Raw genomic sequence first — 23,620 nt, 5'->3', positions numbered from 1 at the left:
TTTGATTTTCTGATGACCTTTCCCCTCAATAAATCAGCAGCATCACTGTCAGAACATCACAGCGGTTGACACCCGCTGCCTGTGAAATTTACCTGGCTGATGCACACTCACCCTATTTCTTTTTAAAAGCCTCCACCTTCCCATGAATCTTTCCTGAAGCCAAGTGTGGTCTGGTTTCAGTGAATCTTGTTTTGTTCCAGGGCTGACCTGTGAAATGCATTTATTCTACAGGGAAGCTTTTGAATGAATCAATCACCTGATCCCTCTCTGGTACCCCTAGGCTCTGCGAGGTCAGGGTTCCTGTTTTCTTCCACTGCTGCCACCGTCCCTTTACAAGCCTTTTGAGAGGCCGCTGGCTCATTAGGAAGGTGGATCATATATCTGAGGTGTATAAGTCCTCTATTCAGGACACGTTCACCTGTAAACGGGGTTTTGGCAGGTGATCAACTTCCAAAGGAATTTGAAGCCTTGACCTGCTACCAAAAGCCCCAGATCATGGGGCCCAAACTCCCCAATTTTGGGGGGGGCAGTCCATGGAATTTATGACGCACCTGTCTGTATCAGACAGGCTGGCCTGCCTCAGATAAAAGGACTCAGAATCTTCCTATATTTCCAGGGCTGGCCCTACATTGGCTCTCTTTGGAGGGGGTGAGAGGCAAAGAGGATGCAGAGTCCTGGCTGCAGCCGTGGGAATAAGCCCAGGGGACTTGATGCAGAAGGAAATTCAATGTCCAGCTCAGGAGGATGTTTCCCTTTTCTACAGGGCTTGGGGACGTGTAATGCCATCAGGGTACACTGGCAGCAGAATTCTTTGCCCTGTGGGCAGCATGAACTTTTTTCACTGAAATAATTTCAGAGCGTGAGAGTGTATTTTCTTTTTTGCTTTTTAGGGCGGAACCTGTGGCATATGGTGGTTCCCAGGTTAGGGGTTGAATTGAAGCTGCAGCTGTTGGTCTATACCACAGCCACAGCAACAGGCGATCCAGGCCATGTCTGTGACCTACACCACAGCTTATGGCAATGCCTGATCTTTAACCCACTGAGCAAAGCCAGGGATCAAACCCACATCCTCGCTGATCTAGTCGGATTCATTACTGCTGAGCCACAACGGGAACTCCCAGAGTGTGAAAGTTTTAATGATGCCAAAGCAGCCAGCCATTTACACTGAAAATATAGCATTAGGGCACCTTTGTAAGTGCCTAGTCATTAAGGAGCCAAATTGGCTTGTTTTCATGCCTAATAAGGACTCTGTTTCATAGACACATGGAATAAACATGTAGTGGGAACTAAAAGCTTACCCTGTCATCATAATTTTTTTTCTTCCTTTCTTCTTTCTTTCTTTGCTTTTTAGGGCTGCACTCGCAGCATATGGAGGTTCTCAGGCTAGAGGTCGAATCGGAGCTGCAGCTGCCAGCCTACATCATAGCCACAGCAACACCAGATCTGAGCCACATCTTCGACCTACACCACAGCTTGCGGCAATGCCAGATCCTTAACTCACTGAGTGAGGCTAGGTATCGAACCCATGTCTTCATGGATACCAGTCAGGTTCATAACCCACTGAGCCACCACGGGAACTCCCACTGTAATTTTTTTTAAGTGGGTGGGTCTCTGCCCCTGGTTCCTGGCTCAGAGCTCCTGAAACCTTGGTAATTGCCTGGGTGGTGGGCGTGTGTTTTGTTCTAGTGAAGCCACTCTAGGTGGGCTCCTGGATGGCTCCTGGGTGACTCTGACCGCAAAGAACAAGCCATGATAGGAAGCTTGGAATTTTCAGCCCCATCTCCCATTCTTTTCAGAGGAAGAAGGGCTGAAAACGGAGTTAACCTTTAATTGCACCCACATGATGAAGCCTCCATAAAATCCCAAGAGCAGGTAGTTCTGAGCTTCCAGGAGAGGCGTAGAGAGGGGGCTTCGAAACCCTGCCCCTCCCACTTACCTCGCCCTCCCTACGCTCCTCTTCCATCTGGATGTTCATCTCTGTCCTTTATCATATCCTTTTGTCATAAACCTGTCAACGCAACTAAACTGGTTTCCTGAGTTCTGGGAGCTGCTCTAATAAATTAATTGAACCCGAGGAGGAGTTTGGAGGAACCTGTCTGTAGCCGACAGGTCAGAAGTACAGCTGACAACCTAGACTTGGCATGGACATCTGAAGTGGGGGGGACGGGGGGAGTCTGGTGGGACTGAGCCCTTAACCTGTAGGGTCCGACACCCCCTCCAGTCAACAGTGTCAGGACTGGGTGCAATGGTAGGACACTCAGCTGGTGTGGCGGAAGTTCTTGGTTTGGGGGCAAACCCCATATATTTGGTGACGGGAAGTGTCAGAAGTGATGTGTTCTATGTGAGAGTAAAGAAGACATATGGGGGGAGTTCCCGTTGTGGCTCAGTGGTGAAAGAACCCAGCTAGCATCCATGAGAATGCAGGTCCGATCCCTGGCTTTGCTCAGTAGGTCAAAGATCTGGCATTGCTGTGAGCTGTGTAGGTCACAGAGGTGGCTTGGATCCTGAGTTGCTGTGGCTGTGGTGTGTAGGCCTGCAGCTGTAGCTCTGATACGACCCCTAGCCTGGGTGCCACAGGTGCGGCCTTAAAAAGACAAAAAAAAAAAAATATATATATATATATATATATATATGGGGGCAGAGAGAGGAGAAGATGGGTTGTTTTGTTTTTCTAACTCAGTGGGACACTTTGACAATACGTCCAAACCTAGAGCTTCTGGCTAAACCACCTAAGAGAAAGAGACAAAAATGTATGAATCCAAGGGTCTAATTCTGCAGAGGAGGATTTTTCCTGGCAAATTTATATATGCACTTGCCCCTTGACCCAACAATCCTACTTCTAGAAGTCTTTCCCAAAGATATTCTGACAAAATGAATGGAGATAAAAGCTCAAGGCCATTCACGGAAGCATTGTTTTTAAGAGAAAAAGCTGGGACCACCCCAATGGCCGTCAATAGGAAACTGGTTGAATAAGTTAGAAAGTGGTTAAATAAACCAGGGCCCAGACGCACAATGTAGTAATGAATGCGGAATAGTTCCTATGCTACTGAGGAATAGTTTCCAGGGGATCGCATTAAACGAAAAAAGGAAACAGTAAAACACACCCGTATTTATTAAGAGATAACACCTGTTCCTCACACCAAGGTGGGACCTGCAGGTAAGGAGAAGGGTTCTAGGTTCCCTAAAATGTCCTCTTTTTTTTCTCTTTCCTTCTTTTTTTTTTTTTTTTTTTTTGCTTTTTAGGGCCGCACTCACTGCTTATGGAGGTTCCCAGGCTAGGGGTCAAACCAGAGCTATAGCTGCCAGCCTACACCACAGCCACAGCAACATTAGATCTGAGCCAAGTCTGCGACCTCCACCACAGCTCACGGCAACACCGGATCCTTAACCCACTGAGCAAGGCCAAGGATGGAACCTGCATCCTCAAGGATGCTGAGCCACGATGGGAACTCCAAGGGTCCTCTTTTCCCAGGCTGTTTCTAAATTCCTGAGTTTCTCAGTGGTAGCTTATTTTGATTGTCACCTCTGGGTTCCAACCCCTAGGGAAGGCACCTAATCACTGGTATCATGGCGACATGACGCTTTCTTTAAATTATTATTCAACTCTCACAGGAGAGCCCCTCAGAGGAAAGGGTATGAGAGGCTGATTTTTTTTTTTTTTCCTTTTTAGGGCCTCAATCACAGCATATGAGGGTTCTCAGGCGAGGGGTCTAAATCGGAGCTGTAACTACCAGCCTACCCCACAGCCACAGCAACACAGGATCCAAGGAACCTGCAACCTCATGGTTCCTGATCAGATTCCTTTCTGCTGCGCCGCAATGGGAACTCCGAGAGGCTGATTTTGTCCTCTCAAAAGTCTTGCGGCATCTTCTAAGATTAGGATATAAGCATGGAAAAGCAGGAAGCTCTGGAATCAGCAAGCTGCACAGTCCAGGAACCTCTGCCTCCAGGAACAGAACACCTGGAGTGGCCTCTCCACACTTATTAGATCTGCACGAGCCAATAGATAAATAAATAGGCCACCACCTCTCTGGGCACTTGATCCCATTCCAAATTCAAGTCTCTCCTGGCCGCATCTCATCGATAGCTACTAAATTGAGTCTGGAGCCCGGTTTGCAAGGCAGGCTGGCAAATGCAGTCTTAGCCTCTCTAGCCTCTGCAGAAAGGGAAAGCCTCTCGGAATCAGGTTGGAAAGAATAAATGAGATTGGGCTCACCTGCCACACCAGCTCCTACAGGGGCTGGGAGGAATCTAGCCAGCACCTTCCGACATCCTCATTGTTTCATTCATTCATTCAGTATTTATTGCCACTCAGTGTATCAGGTGTTCAGTGATGAATGAGGCACCGTCCTTGCCCTCAAGAAGCTTACAGTCTATGCTATGGGATAAACTATGTTCCCCTTTCCCCAAATTCATAAGTGGAAGCCCTTATCCCCAGAGTGACGGGTTGATGATGGGGCTTTTAGGGCATGTTGAAATCTTAACTCTCAGCACCTATAAATATGACCTTATTCAGAAAGAGTGTCTTTGCAGATGTAGTCAAGTTAAGGAGAGGCTTATTTGATTGGGGGCCCCTAATGCAGTGACTAGTGTTTTTTTCTTTTTTTCTTTTTTTGTCTTGTTTTTAGGGCGGCACACGGAGGTTCCCAGGCTAGGGGTCAAATCGGAGCTGTAGCCACCAGCCTACGCCACAGCCACAGCAATGCCAGATCCAGGCCACGTCTGTGATCTACCCCACAGCTCACGGCAATGCTGGATCCTTAACCCACAGATCGAGGCCGGAGATTGAACCTGCGTCCTCATGGATGCTAGCTAGTCAGATTTGTTTCCGCTGAGCCACAAAGGGAACTCCATGACTGGTGTTTTTATAGGAGAGGAGATTTAAAGACACACAGAGGAAATGACCACATGAGGATGGAGGCAGAGACTGAAGTGATGCAGCCGCAAGCAAGAAATGCCTAGAACCATGAGCAACTGGAAGAGGCAAGGAAGAAGGTTCCCCTAGAGCTTTCAGAGGGAGCACTGCCCTGTGACACCTTGATTGCCAACTTCCGGCCTCTGGAACAGTGAGAAAGTACATGTGTGGGACTTCATTTCAGCAGCCCTTGGAAACGGACAGACTGATATCATCTAGGAAGGAGCAACAGAGGCTGAAACTCTGCCTGGAGTCCACTAGTAATAGGAATTTTCCTCCGATGAAGCAAAGTGGCCTAGAATCGGTCACCCATTTAACCATCTAAAATGTTCCAGCAAGGGGAGTTCTCATTGTGGCTCAACAGTAACAAATCCGACTAGTATCTATAAGGATGTGGGTTTGATCTCCGGCTTTGCTTAGTGGGTTAAGTATCTGGCATTGCTGTCAGCTGTAGCAGCTCGGATCCACAGCTATGGCTGTGGCACAGGTCGGCAGCTACAGCTTCGATTTGATTTGACCCTTAGCCTGGGAACTTCATATGCTGCATGTGTGGCCCTAAAAAGGAAAAAAAAAAAAGGCAAAAAAATGAGTAAAATGTCCCAGCAGGGGCTGCTGACACTGCTGTAGCTGCACCCTGAAGCCAAGTCAGGGATCGGCTGTCTCTTGTTTTTGCTGCCTCCTGGCCTCTTGCCTGTGGGTCTCCCCTGCACCTGGTAATTCACATCCCTCTAAACATTCTCTCGGCCAGGCTCCCCTCCCCAAACTCCAGAGCCTCCCACCAAATTCTCCCTTCCTACTCCCTGTTTATGGTCAAAGGGATGCCTCTCTCGGCACCCAGGAGGAGGGCTAGAAGGTAGCCTGTTTCCAGATGACAAGGGGAGTCTCTGAGCATAACATTCCCTCCCAAGTGCCCACAGCAGTGCCCGGCCCAGAACAGGCACTCCCTGGAGATGTCTCCTGGATGAGGCGTGTCCCTGAGGTTTGGACTGTTGCAGCCCATGGCAATCAACATGAAGCAGTGTGTACAGGCCGTGCTATGTGGCAGGGATGTTTTCAAGCAAACAGACCCTGTGATGCCTTTGCAGTCACTCTTATCTCTGTCTGTGTCTGGGTTCTCCAGATGTGATCCTTCTGCTGAGGTTGGTCTGTTTGATGGAAAATCAGTAGGTACCTGGAGTTCCCATTGTGGCTCAGCGGTAACAAGCCTGACTAGTATGCATGAGGGTGTGGGTTCGATCCTTGGCCTCACGCAGTGGGTCAAGGATCCGGAGTTGCCGTGATCTGCGGTGTTAGAATGCAGGCTCGGATCTGGGGTTGCTGTGGCTGTTGCATAGGCCAGTAGCTACAGCTCCAATTAGACTCCTAGCCCGGGAAATTCTGTATGCCATAGGTGCAGCTCTAAAAAGAAAAAAAAAAAGGGAAAAAGCTAGGTATCTGACCACCTGGGCACCCTTTTCTCCTTTGCTTTCCCTCTTCCCCCATTTCTTCTCTCTCCCAGCTTTTAGAAAGGGAGATGGGCCCTTCCCCAGTGCTAGTGGTAACATCACAGAATATGACCTGTGCAAACCACAGCCACGTTTTTGCTTTCTTTTCTTTTCTTTTTATGGCTGCACATGCAGCCTATGGAAGTTCCCAGGCTAGAGGTCAAATTGGAGCTGCAGCTGCCAGCCTGCACCACTGCCTAAGCAATGCTGGATCTGAGCCGCATCTGAGATGTTCTCCACAACTGGTGGCAATGCCTGATCCCACCCATCAGGGCCAGGGGTCGAAACCACAACCTCACAGAGACAACATCAGGTCCATAACCCGCTGAGCCACACTGGGAACCCCCTGTTTTTCGGTTTGTTTTTATTTTTTATGGCCCTACTCTCGGCATATGGAAGTTCCCAGGCCAGGTATTGTATCTGAGCCGCAGTTGAGACCTGCGCTGGGTCTTTAACCCAGTGCACCCCAGCTGAAACTCGCCACTTTAAAAAAAAATCTGTCTTATACCACTAGGTGGCAGTGTTTCCCTGGTTTGCTGTCCCTTACTGCGCACCTTCCTAGGAGCTTTCTCCACAGAAGCAGGAGTTTGTTTTCACAATGTTTTGGTTTTTTGATTGTGTGTTCGTTTATCTTTTGCCTTTTTAGGGCCACACTCGCGGCACATTGAGGTGCCCAGGTTAGGGGTCTGGTCAGAGCTACAGCTGCCGGCCTACGCTGAAGCCACAGCAATGCGGAGTCCAAGCCGCGTCTGCGACCTACACCACAGCTGACACCAACGGCTGGATCCTTAACCAACTGAGCGAGGCCAGGGATCGAACCTGCAACCTCATGGTTCCTAGTCGGATTCATTTCTGCTGCACCATGGCGGGAACTCCCTCGCAATGTTTAAGGAAGGAGAAATCCCTTCGCAATTAGCTACTCTAAAACAAATTCTTCTTTTTTTTTTTTTTTTTTTGCCATTTCTTAGGCCGCTCTCACGGCATATGGATGTTCCCAGGCTAGGGGTCTAATCGGAGCTGTAGCTGCCCAGTCTACGCCAGAGCCACAGCAACGAGGTATCCGAGCCACATCTTCGACCTATACCACAGCTCATGGCAACACCGGATCCTTAACCCACTGAGGAAGGGCAGGGATCGAACCCACAACCTCATGGTTCCTAGTCGGATTTGTTAACCACTGAGCCACAATGGCAACTCCCAAATCATTCTTTTGACATGCGTTTTCCAATATTATCCCAGAGAGGTCCAATTGGCAACTAGTGTGTTCTGGCAAGTTTACTTGGGTTTCTTGCTTTAAATCAGATGTTTTGTGGCCATATCATTAGGCAATTCTATAAAAAATTAATAGGAGTTCCCGTCGTGGTTCAGCAGTTAACAAATCTCACTAGCATCCATGAGGACGAAGGTTTGATCCCTGGCCTCTCTCAGTGGGTTAAGGATCCAGCGTTGCCTTCAGCTGTGGGGTAGGTCGTAGACGTGGCTCAGGTCCTGTGTTGCTGTGGCTGTGGTGTAAGCCGGCAGCTGTAGCTCCGATCAGACCCCTAGCCTGGGAACCTCCATATGCTGCAGGTGCAGCCCTAAAAAGAAAAAAAAAAATTAGTAGACTATCTTTTTAGAACAGTTTTAGGCTTACAGAAGCATTGAAAGCATTGTGGAAAGTACAGAGTCCTTTTTATTACTCGATCACCCCCTCACAGCCCAGTTTCCCAAACTGTTAACATGTGGGGGAGGTACATTTGTCACTATTGATGAGTCAGTATTGGTACATGATTATTCACTAAAGTCCATACTTTACACAGGGGTTTACTATTTGTCCTTTTTTTTTTTTGTCTTTTCTAGGGCCGCTCCGTCGGCCTATGGAGGTTCCCAGGCTAGGGATCTAATCAGAGCTGTTGCTGCTGGCCTACGCCACAGCCACAGCAATGCCAGATCCGAGATGCATCTGCAAGCTACACTACAGCTCATGGCAATGCCGGATCCTTAACCTACTGAGCAAGGGCAGGGATCGAACCCGCACCCTCATGGTTCCTAGTCGGATTTGTTAACCACTGTGCCATGACGGGTATTCCCCTACCTTTAACACATTATATAGCGTCTACACTCAGAGGACACAATGATCTCTGACTTGCTTCGGAACAAAGCCAAATTTTAAAATTCAGGTAAATGCTTATAATAAAAAGAAAAATATTTCTTCTTAGAAATAAAAGAAAATGGGAGTTCCCTTGTGGCACAGCAGGTTAAGGATCTGGTGTTGTTACTCCAGTGCCTTAAGTCACTGCTGTGATGCAGATTCAATCTCTGGCTGGGGAACCTCTATATGCTATTGATGTGGCCAAAAAAAAAAAAAATGTGCCTTATAACCAAAAAGGACTTACTGTACAGCACAGGAAATTATACTCCATATCTTATAATCTTATAATAACCTATAATGGAAAAGAATCTGAAAAAGAATATATATATATATATATTCAGTTTTATACACACATAACTGAATCACTTTGCTGTACACCTGAAACTATCACATCATTGTAAATCAACTACATTTCACCTATTTATTTATGTCTTTATGTATTTTTATTTATTTATTTTTGTTTTTTGTCCTTTTTAGGGATGCACCCACTGTATATGGAGGTTCCCAGGCTAGGGGTCCAATCAGAGCTGAGCCAGTCGGCCCACGCCACAGCCACAGCAATGCAGGATCCAAGCAGCATCTGTGACCTACACCACAGCCCACGGCAACACCAGATCCTTAGCCCACTGAGCAAGACCAGGGATGAAACCTACGGCCTTATGGGTGCTAGTTGGGTTCGTTAACTGCTGAGCTACGACAGGAACTCCTATTTATTTATTTATTTATTTATTTATGTCTTTTTAGGGCCACACCTGAGGCATGTGGAAGTTTACAGGCCAGGGGTTGAATTGGAGCTGCAGTTCCCGGCCTACACCGCAGCCACAGCAGCATGGGCTCCAAGCCTCATCTGTGACGTATACCATATACCACAGCTCACAGCAATGCCAGATCTTTAACCCACTGAGGGAGACCAGGGAATGAACCCCTGTCCTCATAGATACTGTCCTCATAGATACTAGTTGGATTCATTACAGCTGAGTCACAAGGGGAACTCACATTTCACCTTTTTAAAAAGGGCTAGTCCTGGAGTTCCCTTCGTGGCTCAGTGATTAACAAATCCTACCAGGAACCATGAGGTTGAGGGTTCGATCCCTGGCCTCGCTCAGTGGATTAAAGATCCAGTGTTGCCGTGAGCTGTGGTGTAGGTTGCAGGCGCGGCTTGGATCCCACGTTGCTATGGCTCTGTGTAGGCCGGGTGGCTGTGGCTCCGATTCGACCCCTATCCTGGGAGCCTCCATATGCCTCGGGTGCAACCCTAGAACAGACAAAAAGCCAAAAAGCCAAAAAAAAAAAAGTGCTGTTCCAATTATTGCAGGGATGTGGTCAATCAGCCATTCCTCTCTTCAGCAGTCAGGTAGCAAGTGCTCTGGGTCGGGGCCTCAAAGATAATTGCAGGACGTTGCTGTATTTTTGGCTGAATATTGAAACCTGTGTCCCTGGCATTTTGCAGGGACCAAGGAGACCCCCACCGCTGCTGTGCTCGGGGGGCTTCATGTTCACTGGAGAAGAAAAGAGTGAAGTGTCATAATGCAGTATGAGCCCCGTATTTGATAAAAGAGACTGAACGAGCATCTTCCTAGAGATTTTGCATGAACAACTCAGGCCTTAGTCAGGGTCAGGGGAGAACCATCCTTTACTGGGGGTGGGGGAGGGGGTGGGGTGGGGGAGGGAATTCGATGATCCTTATTTGGATGCCTGATTCCTGGAAGTTTCTGGTGTTTCTTGTCCATTCTGTTTATTTGCCCCTCTGGGTCAAGGTCACTCTTTGGGGTGAGTGAAAAATATCGGGACTTTTGTTTTATTGGTTTCCTTCTTGGAAGAAAGAAAGAAGGAAGGAAAGAAGGAAAGAGAGTAAGAGAGAAAAAAGGAAGGAAGCAAGGAAGGGAGGAAGGATATTGTGCGCTGTCCACCTGCCCTGTGCGTTGACCCAGGTGCACACCCTCACTGCAGGAGCCAGACGGGCAGGTGTCATGCAGGTGCACTCAGCACCCTGATGGGCCACCTGGAACTCCAGGTGGCATGTTTAATGCCACTCCTCAGACTTTCCTGGATTCCAGAAATTTGCTGTTACCACACATCCCAGATTCCCATTAAGTGTATTTGCAGATTATATTGCCTAGCTTTTAACTAAATGAACCCTCATGAAAATAGACAAGTGCCTTACAAAGATGCCCACCAAACACTGGCATGAAGATATTTCTAGAGAAGCAAGCAGAGATGGACAAATAGAAGGAGAAGGGGAACTTCCACATTCTGAAGGCATGGCAAAAACAAACAAATAAACAAAAAAACCCAAAAAACAAAACAAAAAAAACACAAAACCAATAAACATTTGTATTTCTCTCTCTTTTCTTATACTTCTAAAATTCCTATTTCTGTCTGTGTTTTATAATATGTATCCCATGTATTATGAATAGAGTTGGGGAGACAGATAATTCACAAATAAATGTTTTTCTTTTTTTTAAATTTTTCTTGCTTTTTAGGGCCACACCCACAGCATATGGAAGTTCCCAGGCTAGGGGTCGAGTCGGAGCTACAACTGCCAGCCTACACCTCAACCACAGCAACGCCAGGTCCTTAACCCACTGAGCAAGGTCAGGGATCAAACTAGCATCTTCGTGGTACTAGTCAGATTCGTTTCCAAGACACCACAATGGGAACTCCCACGTGTCTGCTTTATCTAAGTAAGAGGCAGCTCCATCCTTGAGGCTGTGAAGCCATAAACCTTGTAATTACTCGAGCCCCATCTTTCTCTTAGTGTGGCAGATATGATAACATCCCCCCAAAGAGTCCACAAGCAAAAGCCAGGAATATGGGGAGTTCCTGTTGTGGCTCAGCAGAAACAAATCTGCCTGGGAACCATGAGGTTTCGGGTTCAATCTCTGGCCGGCTCAGTGGGTTAAGGATCTGGCTTTTCGGTGAGCTGGGGTGTCGGTCCCCGACACAACTCAGATCCCACATTGCTGTGGCTGTGGCGTAGGCTGGCAGCTGTAGCTCTAATTCAACCCCTAGTCTGGGAACTTCCTTATGCGGAGGGTACGGCCCTAAAAAGCAAAAAAAAAACCCCCCCCCAAAAAAAAAAAAAACAGGAATCTGTGACTATACTACTTTTCAGGCAACAAGGACTTTGCAGATGTGATTAAGATAAGGGAATTGGGAGAGGGTCCTAGATCATCCGGGTGGAACTAATGTCATCACAAGGGTCCTTCTAAGACAGAGGCAGAAGGGCCAGGGTCAGAGCAGATGTGATGGTGGCAGCAGAGGGTGGAGCGATGCAGGACCTTGAGCCCAGGAATTTAGTCACCTCCAGAACACGGAAAAGGCAAGAAAATGGATTTTCTTCTAGAACCTAAAGGAGCACAGTTCTGCAGATCCATTTTTGACATCAGATCTCCGGAACAATACAATAATTTTTCCGTGTTTTTTTGGGTCACTAAGTTTGTGTATTTTGTTACAGCATCAATAGGAAAATAATACACTAAGGAAATCCTGTTGGCTGAACCTTCTAGATACAGAGAGAATCTTACCACTTTGTTATCACTTCCAGTCTCCCATCCCTATCCAAGTCCCCATCGTTTTGGGACCATTGCAATAGCTGCCTGACTGGTTTTCCATTTCCATCCTTGTCCCCACACAGGGTACTGTGCCCATAGCTCCTGAGTGATGCATCCTGTTCATCATAAGAAGTCATGACTAGCAGATCACGTTAGCTGTTTTCTGTTCAAACCCTCCACCGGCTCCATGTCTCAATGGGGGTGAAAGCCAAGGTCTTCCCTGAGCCCTACAAAGCCCATTATGACCAGAGGCTTTCACCTCTCTGACCTCAACATTACTCAGTGCCCTGATCACTCACCCGAGCCACACTGGCGTTCAAACCACTCCTTCAGCAGACTAAGCAGCTGCAGCCTGAGGGCTTTTGCACATGCTTCTCTGCCTGGAATGCTCTGCCTGAAAGTGGGCATGGTGCTCTCTCCCTTTCTCCAGTCTTCCCTGGCTGACCTAGCTGAAAACTCCTCCCCAGCACCCCCCCACCACAATGTCCAATTCCTCTTCCCTGCTTTATCTTTTGCTCCTTAGTACTTATCACTGTACATCTACATGTTATATTTATTTATATTTATTCTTTATTTCTCTCCTCTATTGCCCACCCCTCCCCTCCAACAACAACCAAGAGAAAGTACATTTCATAAGTGTGGGGATTTTTTTTTTGTCTTTTTGCCTTTTCTAGGCCCACTCCCACAGCATATGGAGGTTCCCAGGCTAGGGGTCGAATCGGAGCTGTAGCCGCTGGCCTATGCCAGAGCCACAGCAACGCACGATCTGAGCTACATCTGCAACCTGCACCACAGCTCATGGCAATGCCAGATCCTTAACCCGTTGAGTGAGGCCGGGGATCGAACCTGCAGCCTCATGGTTCCTAGTCGGATTCATTAACCACTGAGCCATGATGGGAACTCCAATTAGCAGGGATTTTTGTCTGTTTTTGCATACCACCATATCCCCAGCATCTCAATGAGAATGGGAGTCCCCAGAGTCAAAGTCATGGGGAGGTCAGGCCTGAAGGAGGCTGGCTTGGTGTTACCACGTTAGCCCCCGTCCTGATGAGGTCATGAGGACTAAGCTGCCTTACACAACACACCAGGCATGGTTGGGTGTCCTAAGCAAGAAAGATGTGGCTCCTCCAGCATAGGGTAAAATCAAAGAAGGAACCCATCCCAGTGGTCAAAAACCATCCCTGAGCACGGGCACTGGGAAAGGCATCAGCGATGTCCTTCCTCAGCCCCTCAAAGGAATAATGATGACATCCTCTAGATCTCAAGACCCAGAACCCACAGGGGGTTTGCCAGGACAGACTGTCAACAGACTGGGTATGAAGTGAGACAAGTTGTTAATGTACCATCCATCTCACAAGCTAATGGAGAGCTCATAACAATCGTAATAACGAATTGGTCTCTAGACCCAGCCCCTGTCCCAGTATTCATTCCCCAGAGGTTGCCCAGATGAGAAGATCTATTTCCCCGTTATCCCACTGTTAAAAGTCTTGGGGTTTCCTGGTGGTACAGTGGGACAGGGATCCAGCATTGTCACAGCTGTGGCGTGGGTTCCATCCTTGGCCAGGGAGCTTCTGTATGCCACAATTTCAGCCAAACCGAAAAAAAAAAAAGGAGAAGGAGGAAGAGGAAGAAGAAGAAGAAGGAGAGGAGGAGGAGAGGGGGAGGAGGAAGAAGGGGAGGAAGAGGAGGAGGAGAAGAGGAGGAAGAAGGAGGAGAAAAAGGAGAGGAGGAGGAGGAGGAGGAGGAGGAGAAGAATTTAACAGAGAGGATTAGGGGGTCTCCAAGACTAAAATTATAATCCTTCCATTCTGAGCCCCTCCTTGTGCCAGGCTGAGGTTGGACCAGGTCTCTAGCCCCTTCAAATCCTTTTTTTTTTTTTTTTTTTTTGCTTTTTAGGGCCACACTTGTGGCATGGGAAAGTTCCCAGGCTAGGGGTCAAATCTGAGATGCAGCTGCCAGCCTACACCACAGCCACAGCAATGCAGGATCCCAGCCAAGCCTGTGACCTACACCACACCTCATGGCAACACCTGATCCTTAACCCACTAAGCAAGGCCAGGGATCGAACCTGCATCTTCATGGATACTAGTCAGATTTTTTTCTGCTATGCCACAATGGGAACGCCTCCCGCAACTCTTCTGAAAGAAAGCTCTTTCATCTTGTATCCTAGATACTCAAGAGGATTTGGAAGCTCAGAAGTCAAGTGACTTCCCCAAGGCCACAGAAATAATAAGTGAAGGACAGAACTGGAATTTAGACCAGATCTACACAGCCTCTGGAGCTGTACAGGCGATTGTATGATGCTATTACAGGAAGAGATCATTTTAGCTTAAAACAAAGGCAAACATTTTGAATGATGAGAACTCACGGAAAATGCCCAGATACATATCTGATGGCCTCAAGGTGGCCCAAAATGTCAGCATGGCTTCTGGATAGCTGATGAAGTCCATCTTCTAGAACTTTCCCAAGGCCTGGCTGCTTTCCTGCCTTTGGCTCCCATGAGATGCCCTATATCCTTAATTTAAACTTGCTCTAGGGATTTTGGTTACTTGCAACCAGAAGAATCCTAACTCATGTAAAAGCCACATGAGTGTCAACAATTTGAAAGAGAACTTGAGGAATGTAGAAGTCAGTGAATTTTTCTAAACTTGGAAAGGCTAATTAAATCCGACTAGTAACTATGAGGATGCGGGTTCGACCCCTGGCCTCGCTCAGTGGGTTAAGGATCTGGAATTGCCATGAGCTGTGGTGTAGGTCACAGATGTGGTCCAGATCCCCGTATTGCTGTGGCTGTGGTATAGGTCAGCATCTGCAGCTCCGATTTGTCTCCTAGCCTGGGAACTTCCTTATACCACAGGTGTGGCCCAGAGAAGCAAAAAAAAAAAAAAGAAAGAAAGAAAGAAAAATTAATCCAGATGCAAAAACAGAAAGAGGTTCACAGAAATAAAATACAAACTTAATGTTTACCAAAGGGGAAAGGGAGGGGGAGGGGGAGATAGGAGTGTGGGATTAACAGATACAAACTACTGTGCATAAAATAGATTAGCAACAGGATTCACTATATAACACAGGAAACTATATTCAATATCTTTTTTTTTTTTTGTCTTTTTGTCTTTCTAGGGCTGCACATGCGGCATATGGAGATTCCCAGGCTATGGGTCGAATTGGAGCTGTAGCCGATGGCCCACATCAGAGCCACAGCAACATCAGATCCGAGCCGTGTCTGTGACCTACACCACAGCTCACGGCAGTGCTGGATCCTTAACCCACTGAGTGAGGCCAGGGATCAAACCCCCAACCTCATGGTTCCTAGTGGATTTGTTAGCCACTGAGCTACGATGGGAACTCCCTATTCAATATCTTATAATCTATAATCTCTAATGGAGAATCATCTAGAAAATATATATAATTGAGTCACTTTGCTCTATACTTGAAACTAAAACAATATTATAAATCAACTATACCGCAGCTACCCAGGCCACAGCAGTGACAGAGCTAGACCCCTAACTTGCTGTGCCACTAGGGAACTCCTCATATACTGTTGATGGGGTAGAAACTGACAAAAGTTTTAAAAGTTTGCAAGTTTTTCTTGCAAAATCTGCTAAAGTTGAGCATTGAACACCTTGTGATCCAGCAATCCCATTCTTTTATGTACATATAGAAATGTATGTATCTGTGAGTCAAAAAACCTGTATAAAAATGTTCACAGAAGCATTATTTACAGTAGCCACTTTGGGGAGGAGAGTTTTCCCCTTTTATTTCTTTTGGGTGGCAATTAAAAGGAAATAAGGTTGATTTAAAAAAGAAAAAGCTTTCAGCTTTTCACTACTGAGTCTGGACTTTGTTTTGCTGGGGTATGTTTCCTCTGTGCTCACTTTATTGGGGGTTTTTGCCATAAATGGATATTGGATTTTGTCAGGTGCATTTTCTGTATCTGTTGAGATAATCATATGATTTTTATCCTTCATTTTGTTAATGAAAATGAACATTAACAATGAATCAATTTGTTTGATTGATTTGAGGATGATGGATCATCCTTGCAACCTGGGAATAAATTCCACTTGATCGTGGCTAATGAAAAAAAACATTTTTTTTTGAAAGAACTTGAGGAATGTAGAAGTCAGTGAATTTTCTTTCTAAACTTGGAAAGCAAAGTGACCAAATTCCAATATTTCCCCCAAAGCCTAACTTATAACTCTGGCTTTCTGATTTAAAAAGCACCAGACGGAGTTCCCTGGTGGCACAGTGTGTTAAGGACCCAGCATTGCCATTGCTGTGGCTCTGGTCACTGTTGCAGCACAGGTTCAATCCCTGGTCTGGGAACTTCTGCATTCCACAGATGTAGCCCAAAAGAAAAGAAAAAAGCACCAGAAGACCATCAAATTAACAGATTTTTTGTGTGTGTGTCTTTTTAGGGCCAAACCCATAGCATATGGAGGTTCTCAGGCTAGGAGTTGAATTGGAGCTGTAGCTGCTGACCTACACCACGACTGTGGCAACACTGGATCCTTAACCCACTGAGCAAGGCCAAGGATGGAACCTGCATCCTCACGGATGCTAGTCAGATTCGTTTCCACTGAACCACGACCAGATTAAGGAGGTACAAACTATTATGTATAAAACAAGCTACAAGGATATATTGTATAAAACAGGGAATATTACCATAAAAAAAGGGACTTTTTTTTTTTACTGCACCCATGGGATATGGAGGCTAGGAGTCTAATCGGAGCTACAGCGGCTGGCCTACACCACAGCCACAGCAATGCTGGATCCTTAACCCACTGAGCAAGGGCAGGGATCAAACCCACAACTTCATGGTTCCTAGTCGGATTGTTTCCGATGTGCCACAACGGGAACTCCTAAAACTCAGGGACTTTTAAGAGGGGGGTTTAAAAATGAACCTTGAGTAGGGAAAAATATTCCTTTTGCTAAAACAAACCAAAACAACACCACCAACAACATAGCATATATGTTCATTCATTTTATAGGAGGTAATAAAATAGAAACCTTCAGTTCGGTTTAAAGGGTTTACTCACTTGAGCAGTCTCTGGAAAAGTTCATTCTTTGTAATAGCAAACGCTCAGAAAGTCAGTTATTTGCCTTCTCTCTTAAATATGTTTCTCAATGTCTATAATTTCGCAGAATGTGCAGAAATGCCTTTGGCTCATTTAATAAGCATTCAACCGGTGCCTGCTGCTCACAGCCCCCTTCAATTTCCAAGACAAAATCGGAAGTGATTGAAAGTGTCCTACAGTGAAACTTTCCCACCTGGCAAATGAATAGGCTGGTTTATTGGCACACAGGCATGTTTGCATAACTGGGCTGCATTAGATGTGCTAAGAGGTGCTAAGAACAGAAATAACCAAATGTGGCTTTCTAAGCGTCTCTTCGCCTTCTGGGCTGTCTGTGTTCTGTAGCTAGATGGCTGACACCGAGGGAGGGGAGAAAGAGGAATGGGAGGTGGTAGTGAAACGGAGCAGAACCCGATGGTTCTCCCCCCTCCCCCTGTCCTCTGCCTGCCTTCTGTCAATAGAAAAACTTTAGCCAGGAGTTCCCATTGTGGCTCAGTGGTAACCAACCTGACTAGTATCCACAAGGGTGCAGGTTTGATCCCTGGCCCCGCACAGTGGTTTAAGGGTCTAGCACTGCAGTGAGTTGTGGTGTAGGTTGTGGAGGTGGCTCAGATCCCATGTTTCTGTGGCTGTGCTATAGGCCAGTGGCTACAGTTCCGATTTGACTCCTAGCCTGGGAACAGGGTGTAGGCGCCACTCTAAAAAGACAAAAACAAAACAAACAAAAAACAAAAAATTTTAGCCAAAAAATAAGGGGTTTTTTTTGGTCTTTTTTAGGGTTGCACCTGTGGCATATGGAGGTTCCCAGATCAGGAGTCCAATCAGAGCTGCAACTGCTGGCCTATGCCACAGCCACACCAAGGTCAGATCCACGCCATGTCTGCAAACTACACCACAGCTCACGGCAATGCTGGATCCTTAACCCACTGAGCAAGACCAGGGATCGAACCCGCGTCCTCATGGATATCAGTCAGGTTTGTTAAGATGGGAACTCCCAAAGAATAAGTTTAATCAGAGGATGTCGTAGCCATCAAACCATGCAGCCACACCCAAAAGTGCACCCTCCAGGGACTTAGAATGGGAAAGAATTGGGCCCTAGATGGTTAAGGTGCATGTTCAAGGAATGATTTCAGTGAGCCCAGACTCTTGCATTTTCCCATACATAGAACAGTACTAGGAGTTCCCACTGTAGCTCAGCAGGTTAATAACCTGACTAGTATCCATGAGCATGTGGGTTGAATCCTTGGCCTCGCTCAGTGGGTTAAACATCCCGCATTGCCACAAGCTCCGGCATTGCCACAAGCTGCAGCATAGGTCAAAGATGCAGCTTGGATCTGGCATTGCTGTGGCTGTGGTACAGGCCGGCAGCTGAGGCTGCAATTCTGCCCCTAGCCTGGGAACTTCAGGTGTGACCCTAAAAAGACAAAAAAAAAAAAAAGTGCTAAGTTCATTAACTTGAGATGTCCAGTTTTCTTTAATAAACAGCAATCCTTTGGAGTTCCAATTACCTGGTCTTTGTTGCAAAAACCCTTATCAATTCTGGCTCTTCCCTTCCCTTTTCAGAGGCGTAACTCAGAGTCATGAGACACTGCATACCAGGCTTAAGCCCTGAATTTTGTCTGCCAAATAAAACATCATTCTCAGCTTTTAGGTTGTGCATTATTTTTCCGGCCATCCCCACAGCATGGAGACGTTCCCTTGCCAGGGATTGAATCTGAGACGCAGCTTCAAACCATGCACAGCTGCCACAGCACCAGATCCCTAACCCACTGTGCTGGGTCGGGGATTGAACCAGATGGGATTGCAGATGGGATCCAGAGGGACAAGCTGGATCGTTGATATGCTGCGCCCCAGCGGGAACTCCAGGGTCTGCCTTTTTTCTTTTCTTTTTTTTTTTTTTATGGCTAACAACACCCAGATGTGGAAGGCATGCCACTAGTCCTCTTTATTGAGACTGTCATGACTTCGCTGATATTTTGAGAGCTCTCTCTTTCTCAAGCAGCTCGCCTAGCGCTGGCCCTGTGTCTTTGAGGGTGTGCCCTGCCAGCCCACTCTTCCCAGCATCCTCACTTGGAACTGCCAGCACCTCTTTCTTTCTGCTCTCAATCTATCTTTCCCCTTCTTTTTCTCTGTTTGATTTCCCCTCTCCTCTACTTATTTTTATGTTCCATTTTTGGCCAACCCAAGGAATATGGAGCTCCTAGGGTCAGGGATCAGATCCAGTCTAGAGTTGTGACCTGTGCCACAGCTGCAGCAATGGCAACGCTGGATCCTTAACCCACCGTGCGGGCTGGGATGGAACCCGAGTCCCAATGTTCCCAAGATGCCGCCGATCCTGTTCCACCACAGTGGGAGCTCCCCTTCTCCTCTGCTTTTCTCCACCATTTTTCCCTGTTGTCATTCTTTCCATTTTTCTAATACCTATAGTCCCAAGGGCAGAGGCAGTGCTGGAATGAGAGCAGAATTAGTGTCTTGTTTCAACATTTGCTGCGAGTTTGCTTGTGGGAAGCTCATCCCATCTCTCCAAGCCTCAGTTCTGAGAATCTTGAATAATCATAACTGTTTGTGAGAACCAGGTAAGCTGGTTTAGGTGTAATCCTATTAACTATTTAGGAGCCAGCCAGGGAAACTGATGTTGTGACTGGCGTCATACAAATAGCCACACAAGGATGCTCTTTACTTTGATGCCTGGGAGGAAATCCAACGTGACGTTGTCATGGTGATGACTCACTGCATTCCAGAGTTGAAGGTAACTTTGTGATGGACTGATGGACCCATGGACCGATGGACCGTGCTCTTTTCTTCTCTGCTCAGCTTCTTTCCTTCCCATGCTTTGTCCACCAGGCCCATAGTGCCTGCCCTAAGTGGTTTAGGGATAGCCAAGACTGAAAGAGTTTGCTGTCCTAAGGGGGATGACAGCACAGACCCACCTAGCAACAGGTCAGCTGGGTGCTACTTTTTTTCTTTTCGGGGGGCGGGGGGCACATCAAGCTTGGAGTGGGATCTCTGTTCCCAGACCAGGGACCAAACCCAGGCTTCGGTGGCGAAAGTGCCAAATCCTAACCGCTAGATCACCAGGGAACTCCCTGGGTGCCCCTTTTCCAAACTGGTGCCTTATCCCCTTCATTACCTTTTTCAGACTATCTGGCTGCGCTTTCCGAGTTTTCAGCTCTGTGATGTCATCCACTCCGCCACACTTCATCTAATTCCTCGTGGCCTCTATCACATTCTCCTTTTCCTAAATACCAGCTTCATTGAGATACAATTCACATACCAAAATTCATCCTTCAAAGTGCCATTTGGTGAAGCATCATAAATTCATGGAGTTTTACAAACATCATCACAACCCAATTTTATTTTATTTTATTTGTTTTGCCTTTTTAGGGCCGCACCTGCAGCACATGGAGGTTCCCAGGCTAGGGTGGAATCAGAGCTGTAGCCGCCAGCCTACACCACAGCCACACCAAGGTCAGATCCAAGCCATGTCTACAACCTACACCACAGCTCACGGCAATGCCAGATCCTTAACCCACCGAGCAAGGCCAGGGATCAAACCTGCGTCCTCATGGATGCTAGTTGGATTCGTTTCTGCTGAGCCACCACGGGAACTCCACCACGACCCAGTTTTAGAACATTTTCTTCACCCCCAAAGAAACCTTGTACCCTTTGGCAGTTACTCCCCTCCCCCGCTCCACTTCAAGTTTCATCCACATTGTGGCATGTGTCAATACTTCATTCCTGGAGCTCCCACTGTGTCGCAGTAGGTTAAGAATCTGACTGCATCGTGTGGACATACATCTGGTTTACCCATTCATCCGTTGATGGACATTTGAGTTATTTCTCTTTTTTTGGCTATTGTGAACAATGGGTCTACAAACCTTCCCATACAGATTTTTGTGTGGACATAGGCTTTCCTTTCTCTTGGGTCTATACCCAGGAGAGGGATTGCTGGGTCATGTGACAACTCTCTGTTTAACTTTTTGAGGAACTGCCAAACTGTTTTTCTAAAGTGTCTACACTGTTTTACATTCTCACCAGCAATACAGGATCGTTCCAATTTCTCAAGAGCCTCACGTCACATTCTATTTTACGAGTTAGTTATCTCTGCGTGGACATCACTACTCCCCTTGGATTTAAACTCCTAGACGGCACAGATTGCACTGAGATTGTCATAACAACAACCACAGCACAGGGCAGGTTCCGAATAAATCTTAGCTGTGAGTTGGATAAAATTTGTACTATAACCGCTTACAGCCCCTAACTAGAGGGTAAGCCTACTTTAGAAGAAAATACAGGTCTACTTTCACATTCTCCAAAGAGGTCCACACAGAAACCCCACTGCCATTTATTGGGCCCTTGATGGATTCTTACCATATATGACCTTATTTTTCACGTAAGGAAACTGAGATTTAGGTTACTTGTCCAAGTAATTAATGGCAAAACTGAAATTCAGACCCAGATTTCCACTAAACCACATTGCCTTTCATGGTGAAGGAATTCTATTTTGCAGGGGTGGGGTTAAGGGGAGGGTGAGGGGAGGGAGTGGAAGAGGGAGGATGGGGACACTTACTCAAGGACCACTGTTTTCGGTCTATAAACTCCTCAAAGGGAAAGATTTTTTTTTTTTTAATGCTTTTTAGGGTCACACCTGCAGCATATGGAGGGTCCCAGGTTAGGGGTCCAATGGGAGCTGTAGCCGCCAGCCTACACCACAGCCACAGCGACGCCAGATCTGAGCCTAGTCTGCGACCTAGACATTGCTCATGGCAATGCAAGATCCTTAACCCACTGAGTGAGGCCAGCGATCGAACCCTCAAGCTCATGTTTCCTAGTCGCATTCATTTCCGCTCCCAAGGTTTTATTTCTTTTGTTGTCTCCTATTGTACACAGTACATAGTGGTCACTCAAAAATGTATTTCTGATTATATAAATTTTGAACAATTATAATGACTAATAAGCTAAAATCTAAAAGTAAGGTATTGTTATCCTTGTTTAGTTCAATTCCGATTGCGTCCATATCTGACAACATAAGGGAAGCATTTAACCACTTGCCCATGGCCAGGGAGCCATAGCCAGAACTATATCTCCCGCAAAGTTGGCCTGTGTGTCTAAAAAACGTCACCTCATGGGAACCACAAAAGCGCTACCTCTCCAGCTATTATCCCGGCACCCAAGACACCGCCCGGCGCCTTCAGCCGGCCTCCTCTGTCTTAAAAACGGAACTGGATCGAGACCTTTGCCCCTAACCAACATGGCCGCTTCGAGGCTTCAGGCTGAGGGAGGCAGAATGAGGGCCACGTGAGAAGAATTCCTATCATTTATTGGCTTTCTCTATTGGAGGGTGGGGCACAATGACCCGCAGGGGCCGGCCTTAAAGGGCCCACAACAAAATCCGTCCTAGGGCTGGGCAGGCGGAGCACCAAGGTGAACAGCGGTGGGCGGGGCCGGCGCGCGGAAGCCGCGTCTCCCGAAGCCGTGGTGACCGCCGCCGGCTGTGACGCTAGCGAGAGAAGGTTACCCGCGGAGTCCGCGGACTGGAGAGCGCCAGGAAGCCCCGCGAGCCCGTGCAGCCGGCGGGGGCGCGCGAGAGCGGGAGCGGGAGCGGGGATGGAGGACGGCTTGGCCGGGTCGCGTCTCGGGGCTGGAACCGAGGCTGCCGAGGCGCGAGCGCAGCCCGGGGTGACGCTGCGGCCCTTCGCGCCCTTCTCGGGGGCGGCAGAGGCCGACGAGGGCAGCGGCGACTGGAGCTTCATCGACTGCGAGATGGAGGAGGTGGACCTGCAGGACCTGCCCAGCGCCACTATCGCCTGCCACCTGGACCCGCGCGTGTTCGTGGACGGCCTGTGCCGGGTGAGGGCCGGGCGGGGCGGGCCGTCGGGTGGAGGGCAGACACTTGTTGCCGGGAGGAGGCAGAGCGGCGGTCCGGGTCGGCCCGGGGTAGCCTCTCCAGCCCGTGTCACCGGCGGGGCGGGGGGCCACCCTGGGGGACGCGGCGACGTCCCCGGATGCCTGGCCGCGGCCCCCTCTGTCCTGGTTGGGGTGAGGGCGCGCTCCCCGAGATGCCGGGTCCCAAGCACCTGCCAGGCCTCCCGCGCAGACCGTCCTGGGGCTTTTCAGGGGACCCCCTTTCTCCTGGACTGGTGACCGCCTCCCAGCGACGCCCCTACCCCTGGGTGTTCACTCGGGTGGGAGGGGGACGACGTAGTCGGAGGGAATCGGGGGATGACTTAGTTCCCCAAGTGGTCGGGGAGCTCAATCCGTCACCTTGGGCTTGGATCGTGCCAAGCATTTACTCCCTTGAGGAGGGGGTCGCCTCATTCATAGGGAGGAGGAAACAGACGTTGAGCCGCGACGTGACTCACTGTTCATAAATAGGACGGCGTCTCGGCATTCTCAATCTGCACTCTGGGAAGGAAAGCCAATGTTTGGGTGAGGATCCGCCGTTGCTCATTATCCTGCGCTTG

The 23,620-nt window shown here is 47.9% G+C and overlaps 1 protein-coding gene across 1 annotated transcript in view; it reads left to right on the top strand.

Moving 5' to 3' along the window:
* Window positions 1-22,594: 22,594 nt before the first annotated feature.
* RCAN1 (regulator of calcineurin 1) overlaps window positions 22,595-23,620 on the top strand; it is a 99,572-nt gene continuing 98,546 nt past the window's right edge. The window contains exon 1 of the mRNA XM_047795985.1: window positions 22,595-23,006. Coding sequence (XP_047651941.1) covers window positions 22,764-23,006 — 243 coding nt within the window. The 5' untranslated portion in view covers window positions 22,595-22,763. The remainder of the gene's footprint in view (window positions 23,007-23,620) is intronic.

This window comes from Phacochoerus africanus, chromosome 1, assembly GCF_016906955.1.
Source record: "Phacochoerus africanus isolate WHEZ1 chromosome 1, ROS_Pafr_v1, whole genome shotgun sequence".
In the NCBI taxonomy this organism is placed as follows: domain Eukaryota; kingdom Metazoa; phylum Chordata; class Mammalia; order Artiodactyla; family Suidae; genus Phacochoerus; species Phacochoerus africanus.
Note: the sequence above shows the minus strand (reverse complement) of the source record. Positions and strands in the feature narration are given on the sequence as shown.